The following is an 8658-nucleotide window of genomic DNA, read 5'->3' on the forward strand; positions in this document are numbered from 1 at the left end:
GCCACTGCGCTCCAGTCTGGGCGACAGAGTGAGACTCCAACTCAAAAAAAAAAAAAGGATGGGTCTGACAATGAGGCCCAGGTCAGGACTCCCTCATTTTAAAGAAAAAGGGAGAGCAGATATGGTAATCTCAGCATTTTGGGAAGTCGAGGTGGGAGGACTGCTTGAGCCCAGGAATTCAAGGCCAGCCTGGGCAATATTGTGAGACCCCCATCTCTACAAAAAAATTAGCTGGGCACAGTGGCTCACACCTGTAATCCCAGTACTTTGGGAGGAGGCCAAGGCAGGAGGCTTGCTTGAATCCAGGCGTTTGAGACCAGCCTGGGCAACATAGCAAGACCTTATCTCTACCAAAAATTCAAAAAATTAGCTGAACATGGGTTGTGTGCACCTGTAGTCCCGTCTACTTGGAAGGCTGAGGAGGGAGGATCACCTGAGCCCAGGAGGTTTGGCTTTGGTGAGTCATGATTTTGCCACTGCACTTTTTTTGCTTTTTTTTTTTTGAGTCGGAGTCTCCCTCTGTCGCCCAGACTGGAGGGCAGTGGCCACTCCCGGCCACCGCAGCCTCGACCTGCTGGGCTCCGGCGATTCCTCCGTCTCAACCTTCCAAGTAGCCAGAACTACAGGTGCACACCACCACGCCTGGCTAATTTTTGATTTATTGTAGAGACGAGGTATTGCCAAGTTGCCTGGGTGGGTGTCTCGAAGTGGCAGACTCAGACAATTTGCTCACCTCGGCCTCCCAAAGTGCTGGGATGACAGGCTGAGCCACCGAGCCTGGCCACCACTGTGCTCTTTCATTCTGACTCTGCGGAGCCTTGAAGGCCAAGGTGAGCCTTTTGGATTTTACTTCAAAAGCAGTAGGGACCCTATGGAAATTTTATGGGGAAGGTGGCCGGGTTTGTGTTGAGTCTTGGTTGCTCCAAGAATCCAACGGTCAGAATCCAGGACGCCCAGTTAAATTTGAATTTCAGATAAACAATGAATGATTTTTAAGCATAAGTATATCCCAAATATGGCATTGGCTATACTTATACGAAATGAAGTTTGACTCCGTCTGTTGTCCAGGCTGGAGAGCAGTGGTGTGATCATGGGTCACTGCAACCTTGAACTCCTATGATCAAGTCATCCTCTTGCCTCAGCCTCCCAGGTAGCTTGGACTACAGGCATGCACCACCACACCCAGCTAATTAAAACAATTTTTTTAATGGCCAGGCATGGTGGTTTGTGCCTGTAATACAGCACTTTGGGAGGCCGAGATGGGAGGATTGCTTGAGCCCAGGACTTCAAAATCAGCTTAAGTAACAGAATAAGACCTTGTCACTACAAAAAATAAAAAAAGATTAGTCCGGGCGTGGTGACTCAGCCTGTAATCCCAGCCCTTTGGGAGGCTGAGGCAAGAGGATTGCCTGAGCCTGGGAGTTCAAGACCACCCTGGGCAACTTGATGAGACCTCGTCTCTACAATAAATCACAAAGACTAACTGAGTGTGGTGGCGTGTGTCTGTACTTCCAGCTACTTGGAAGGCTGAGGCAGAAGGATCGCTTAAGCCCAGCAGGTCGAGGCTGCAGTGGCCATGAGCGGGCCATTGCACTGCAGCCTGGCCGACTAGAGTGAGACTCCAACTCAAAAAGAAAAAAAAAATTAGCTGGGCATGGAGGCGTGAGCCTGTAATCCCAGCTACTTGGGAGGCTGAGGTGGAAGGATCCCCTGAGCCCAGGAGGCCGAGGCTGTGGTGAGCTGCAATTGTGCCAGTGCACTCCAGACTGGGTGACAGAGTGAGACCCCAACTCAAAAGAATTATTGGAGAAAGAGCCCCTGTGACTTGTTGCTGGCCTGGACATAGGCAGAGAGTACAGGCTGCTTCCCTGGACATTTACCCTGAGAGGCAGGAGGTGGGGAGGGCAGGCAGGGTCTGACTCCAGGATGAGGCCCTGACTCAGAGCAGCCCTGGGGGTCAGCTGCTTCCTGCCCGTGGCTTCCCCCAGGCCAGGGGCTTCCCTCTTGTGCTGCTGACATTTGGGGCTGAACCCTTGTAGGTTGTGGGATGCCATCCTGGGCACTGCCGGCTGTGAGCCAGGTCCCTGGCTTCCACCCCCTCCATGCCAGGAGCACCCCTGGTCGTGACAACCACAGATATCTCCGGGCATTATCAAGTGTCCCCGGCAGGGGCCAAATCACCCCTGGGTGAGACCCCCCTGGCTTAGAAGACTCCACAGACTCCCAGAGCCTTTTGTCTTGGAACCTTCTGCTCTCTGAGGCCCCAGGAAGTTGCACACACAAAAACCCACGCGCCGAGGGGAAGGGAGAGGCGGTGAGTCCTAGGAATTGAGCTGGGCCCCGGTTCTTTTTTTTCTGAGTTGGAGTCTCACTCCGTCACCCAGACTGGAGTGCGGTGGCCACTCCCGGCCACCACAGCCTCGACCTGCCGGGCTCCGGCGATCCTTCTGCCTCAGCCTTCCAAGTAGCTGGAACTACAGGCATGCACTACCACACCCGGCTAATTTTTTGATTTATTGTAGAGATGAGGTCTCGCTGCCCAGGCGGGTCTCGAACCTGCGGGCTCAGGCAATCCACTCACCTCAGCCTCCCAAAGGCGTGGGATTACAGGCTGAGCCACTGAACCTGGCTATGGGCCCCTGTTCCACACCGTTGGCCCCGTTGGGAGTTGATTCTGGTGTCTGGTGTGAGCAGGTGTCAAATTCAGTATCTCTCTACCTAATTAACACCAGGTCTTCCCCGGGCCCTGTGGACTTGGGGCCGTTCTCTGGGTGGAGGCTGAACGGCCTCCCTGGTCTCCACCCTCTGCACACCAGGAGCCCTCACTTCTCCCCCTCGTCCCAGCCGATGAGACAACCAATACGGCCAGACATCGGCAGCGTCCCCTGGGGGACAGTCACCCCCTGGTCCAGGGCCCTTGATCTAGTCACTGTGAGATCCCAGTGAGGCTGGGGCAGAGGCAGAGAGAGAGGAGGGCAAGAGACAGAGTGGCCACTGGGACTAGGTCCTGAAAAACCCTCTGGGTTCTTTCTGGAACTTCGACGGTCTTTTTTCTTTTTGAGTTGGAGTCTCACTCTGTTGCCCAGGCTGGAGTGCAGCGGCACGCTCATGGCTACCACGGCCTAGACCTGCTGGGCTCTGGCAGTCCTCTCACCTCCACCTCCCAAAGGGCTGGGATTACAAGCGTGAGCCACCGTGCCCAGCTTTGATGATCTTTCTTGGGATGGGTATTTGGGGAAGGGTGACTGGGAATATGTATCTTGGGAAGGATGACTGGGGACTGGTGTCTGGGAAAGGGTATCTTGGGATGGGTGTCAGGGACAGGTGTCCTGGAATGAGTGTCTTGGGCTGGGTGTCCTGGAACCGGTGTCTGGGGATGGGTGTCTGGGGCCGGGTGACTTGGGACAGGTATCCTGAAACAGGAGTCTGGGGACGGGTGTTGGGATGGGTGTCTTGGGCTGGGTGTCTGGAGTCAGGTGTCCAAGGATGGGTGTCTTGGGTTGGGTGTCATGGACCAGGTGTCCTAGAGTAGGTGTCCTGGAACAGGTGTCTAGGGATGGGTATCTTGGGATGGGTGTCCTGGATGGGTGTCTTGAGATAGGTGTCTGGAGACGGGTGTCCTGGAATGGATGTCCAGGAATGAGTATCTTGGAACAGGTGTCTAAGCTGCTGGAAACTGGGGAAGTCCCAGGCCACATGCTGTTCACGCCCAGAGCCATCACAAAAGCAGAGTCTGATAAAGCTTTTACTATGCAGCCATTCGAGGGTTCAGCTCTGGGGATCCCGGCTCCGAGGGGACACTGTCCCCCCCAGCAGCGGGCTGCCGGCCGAGCCCCCGCAGGCGCTGGTGATGACAATGGGCACCTTGGCCTTGACGCTGGCCAGGGACCAGGGCAGGTGCACAGTGACCACCAACTCGTAGTGCGTGCTCATGAGGCCGCCGTCCCCTGAGGTCCCGCTCAGCGACAGCACCGGCGGCAGCGTGAAGGCGCTGACGATCTTGGTGACGGCGAAGGGTGGCCCGTGGGTGTGGGCCTCCTGGCGCAGGAGCTCGCAGCTGTCCAGGCGCTGCCGCCGCTCGGCACTGGGTGTGAAGCCCTCGAACTGCACGTGGGCGTAGAGGGCGATCACCACCGTCCGGATGCACTTGCGGGTCTGGTTGTGGATTTCCGTGGTGAACTCGACCCTGTCTCCCGGTGTGAAGCTGTCCCGCTCCATCTGGACCTTCAGGCCCACGGATCCCCAGCTGCAGCAGCTGTAGGAGAGGCTCTTCTCAGCCTGGACCTGCAGGGGGTTCTGGGGGAGGAGGGGGAGACGGTGACCGTGAGGGATCCATGCGCCGGCCTGGGGGGACACCCTTCTGAGGCAGGACGCCCCACGTAGCTTCGATACGGCTAGGGAGTTTCTCAGATAATTAGAAATCAGATGTCTGGGCATCTGGGCACCATCTCTTTTTTTTTTTTTTTTTGAGTTGGAGTCTCAATCTGTCACCCAGACTGGAGTGCAGTGGCCGCTCCCGGCCACCGCAGTCTCGACCCGCTGGGCTCCGGCGATCCTTCCGCCTCAGCCTTCCGAGTAGCCGGTAGGCATGCGCTACCACGCTCGGCTGGTTTTTTGATTTATTGTAGAGATGAGGTCTTGCTGCCCAGGTGGGTCTCGAACCCGTGGGCTCAGGCCATCCACTCACCTCAGCCTCCCAAAGGCGCAGGATTACAGGCTGAGCCACTGAGCCCGGCTGGGCACCGTCTTATTGGGACATGAGCCTTTTAAACAGTGACACACGGGCCAGATGTGTGGCTCACGCCTGTTATCCAGGCACTCTGAGAGGCCAAGGCAGGAGGATGGCTTGAGACCAGGAGGTTGAGACCAGCCTGGGCAACAAAGCAAGACCTCATCTCTACAAGAGATTTAAAAAATTACGGTGTGGTGATTCACACCTATAATCTCAGCACTTTGGGAGGCCAAGGCGGGAGGATCACTTGAGGCCGAGTTTGAGACCAGCCTGCACAACAGAGTGAGGCCTCATCTCTACAAAAAAAACAAAAAAACAAAATTAAGCCGGACTCGGTGGCTCAGCCTGTAATCCCGCGCCTTGGGAGGCTGAGGTGAGTGGATTGCCTGAGCCCGTGGGTTCGAGACCCGTCTGGGCAACTTGGTAAGACCTCATCTCTACAATAAAAAAAAAAAAAGAGCCGGGCGTGGTAGCGCGTGCCTGTAGTTCCAGTTCCTTGGGAGGCTGAGGCGGAAGGATCGCCGGAGCCCAGCAGGTCGAGGCTGCGGTGACCGGGAGCGGCCGCTGCACTCCAGTCTGGGTGACAGAGTGAGACTCCAACTCAAAAAAAACCAAACAACAACAACAAAAAAACCAAAATTAGCCAGGCGTGGTGGCATCTGCAGTCTCAGTTACTTGGGATGCTGAGGTGGGAGGATTGCCTGAGTCCAGAAGGTCGAGGGTACAGTGAGCCGTGATCGTGCCACTGCACTCCAGCCTGGGCAACAGTTAGACTCCGACTTACAAAAAACAAGATACCCTGTGGCCGAAACCCAAGTGCTGGGCCTTGGAGTGCGGGATGACTGGCTGTAAGGACTGAGAACAGATCAGCAGGACTTTACTGGGGACACTGAGGCACGGTGCTCTAAGAGAAAACTTAATTAAACAGCTACGTCTCCTGTTATCTCAGAAGTTCCTCGTTACTTTGGGAAGCCCAGGTGAGAGGATTACCTGAGCTCAGGAGTTCAAGACCATCCTGGGCAACTTGGTGAGACCTCATCTCTACAATAAATCAAAAAATCAGCCAGGTATGGCAGCACACGCCTATAGTTTCAGCTACTTGGAAGGCGAGGCAGAAGGATCGCTGGAGCCAGCAGGTTGAGGCTGCGGTGGCCGTGAGTGTGCCACTGCACTCCAGCCTGGCTGAGAGTGAGACTCCAACTCAAAGGAAAACAAAAATAACAACAACAACAAAAAGCAAACGTAGGCATAAAATGGTAAGAGTGGAAACTTGGGATCCAAACTCAGCTCAGATGTCAGTTAACCATCTCCCTGGACAACAGGCGACTTTCTGCCAACAGCAAGGCACGCCCCTTCCCTGAGGACACCCGTGTTCTCTCCTGAATGTGTCCGTTTTTTCTTCTCTCTAATACACTGTACTTTATTTTTATCTTGACTTTTTTGTGTGATTTATTGTAGAGATGAGGTCTCACCAAGTTGCCCAGGCTGGTCTCGAACCCCTGGATCTCAGGCAATCCTCTCGACAGCTGAGCCACAGCACCCGGCTAATACACTGTACTTTAACACACTTTGCGCCTCACTCTGAAATTCCTTTCTGTGGTGAGCCAAGGACCCCAGAGCAACACCTCCCTGCATTCCACATCACTTCGAGCACCTCAAAGTCTCTGAGATGGAATTTGGAGCCTGGGGACGTGGCAGTCAAAAGCCTAAAGTCCTGTCCCAGCTTCCTTGTGTTAAGGCTAGTTACCATTCTGAATGTCAGTTTCCTCATCTATTTCATTGGACAAGAATTCCACAAGTCAGGGGCCGGGCGCTCATACCTGTAATCCTGGTACATTGGTAGGCTGAGGCAGGAGGATCACTGTAGGCCAGGAGTTTGAGTCCAGCCTGGGCAAAATAGCATGACCGCCATCATTACAAAAAATTAAAAAAAAGTTGGCTGGGCCTGGTGGCGTCCACCTATCCTCCCAGCTGCTTAGGAGGCTGAGGCAGGAGGTTCATGTGAGTCCAGAAGGTTGAGGCTGCAGTGAGCTAAGGTCATGACACTGCAGTCCAGTCTGGGTGACAGAGCCAGACCCCGTCTCTGAAAAAAAACAAACTAGCCTCAAACAATAACAAAAAAGTCCACAAGACCCAGGCGTATGCCCAAACTCCATTATTTACTCACTGTGTGACCTTGGGCAAGGCACTTGACTTCTCTGAAAGGCAAGGACTGTCTTACAGACTAAGCCTAAGTCCCAGGTCTCATCTGAATATTTAAATTAAATTTAAATATTTTGGAATAAAGGAGAAAATATTTTGGTTTATCAATCATGAAAAAATCTCAAGCTGAAATTATTGAACGTGATTGAATAAACAGATAAAGTCACATATGCATTATATTTGATATACAGCTTGGGAAAATATTATTTGTTTTATTTGTGGATAGCCTTTTTTTTTTTTTGGAGTTGAAGTCTCACCCTGTCACCCAGGCTGGAGTGCAGTGGCACACTCCCAGCCACTGCAGCCTGGACCTGCTGGGCTCCTGTGACCCTTCCGCCCCAGCCTTCCAAGTAGCTGGAACTACAGGCGTGTGCTATCACGCCCGGCGAATTTTTTTGATTTATTGTAGAGATGGGGGTCTCGCTAAGTTGCCCAGGTGGGTCTCGAACCCACAGGCTCAGGCCATCCACTCACCTCGGCCTCCCAGAGTACGGGATTACAGACTGAGCCACCGAGCCCGGCCAACTTTCTTTTTTTAAGAGACAGGGTCTGATTCTGTTGTCCAGGCTGGAGACCAGTGGCACCATCATAGCTCACTGCAGCCTCAATCTCCTGGGCTCAGGTGATCCTCCCACCTCAGCCTCCCTGGTAACTGGGACTACAGGGGTATACCACCAAGCCCGGATAATTTTTATTTTCTTGTAGAGATGGGATCTCACTTGGTTGCCCAGGCTGGTCTCCAACTTCTGGCCTCAAAGTGGTCCTCCCACCTTGGCCTCCCTATTCATGGATAACATTTTGTTGTTGTTGTTTAGAAAGCAGAATTTATTGAGAAGGCAGAAAGACTCACAGAGCGGAGGGGATCTAAGAGGGCTGCCCTTGTGGATAACATTTTAAAAGGTTTCACGTGATGTGGGGTGTCCTTCGAATGCCTCCAATGCCTTGTTCCTGGCTTCTGCTTCCTTCCTGTGACTCCTTCCAGAGGAATTTGATATTTGTTAACAAGTGTGTGTGCCTGCGTGTGTGGGCAGTCCTTTAAGCCTCCAAAAAAATAAGTGAGAGAGACAAGAGTGTAACAACTCCTCCCCAGCTTTCTTCTGAGTCCTCAATGGTTACATCAAGTAGTTAGTTTGAAACCGACCATGACAGGTGGAAATTGGCAAACACTGCAGGTCACGAGCTGCACCAGAGCCCAATTTTTTTTTTTTTTTGAGTTGGAGTCTCACTCTGTCGCCCATGGCCACCCTAGTGTCGACCTGCTGGGCTCCGGCGATCCTTCCATCTCAGCCTTCCAAGTAGCCAGAACTACAGGCACGGGCTTACCACGCCCGGCTAATTTTTGATTTATTGTAGAGATGAGGTCTTGCCAAGTTGCCTGGGCTGGGCTCAAACCCGTGCCTCAGCCTCCCAAAGTGCTGGGATTACAGGCTGAGCTACTGAGCCCGCCCCAGAGCCCAATTTTTGTTTTTGAATTGGAGTCTCCCTCTGTCACCCAGGCTGGGGGGCGGGGATACAATCAATCATAGCTTGCTGCAGCCTCCAACTCCTGGGCTCAAGTGATCCTCCCACCTTAGCCTCCCAAGTGACTGGGATTACAGGTGCATGTCACCATGCCCGGCTACTCTGTTATCTTCTGTTCTGTTGTTTTGTTATTAAAAATTTGGTTGCAGCCGGGCTCGGTGGCTCAGCCTGTCATCCCGTGCCTTTGGGAGGCTGAGGTGAGT

General features: G+C 53.5%; 1 protein-coding gene across 1 annotated transcript in view; it reads right to left on the minus strand.

Annotated features, from left to right (window-relative positions):
* Positions 1–3768: 3768 nt before the first annotated feature.
* ARRDC5 (arrestin domain containing 5) overlaps positions 3769–8658 on the minus strand; it is a 16894-nt gene continuing 12004 nt past the window's right edge. Inside the window, exon 3 of the mRNA XM_008053289.2 lies at positions 3769–4296. Within this exon, the coding sequence (XP_008051480.1) occupies positions 3769–4296 (528 nt within the window). The remainder of the gene's footprint in view (positions 4297–8658) is intronic.

Source organism: Carlito syrichta, unplaced genomic scaffold (assembly GCF_000164805.1).
Source record: "Carlito syrichta isolate Samal-C Ts95f unplaced genomic scaffold, Tarsius_syrichta-2.0.1 Scaffold288028, whole genome shotgun sequence".
NCBI lineage: Eukaryota > Metazoa > Chordata > Mammalia > Primates > Tarsiidae > Carlito > Carlito syrichta.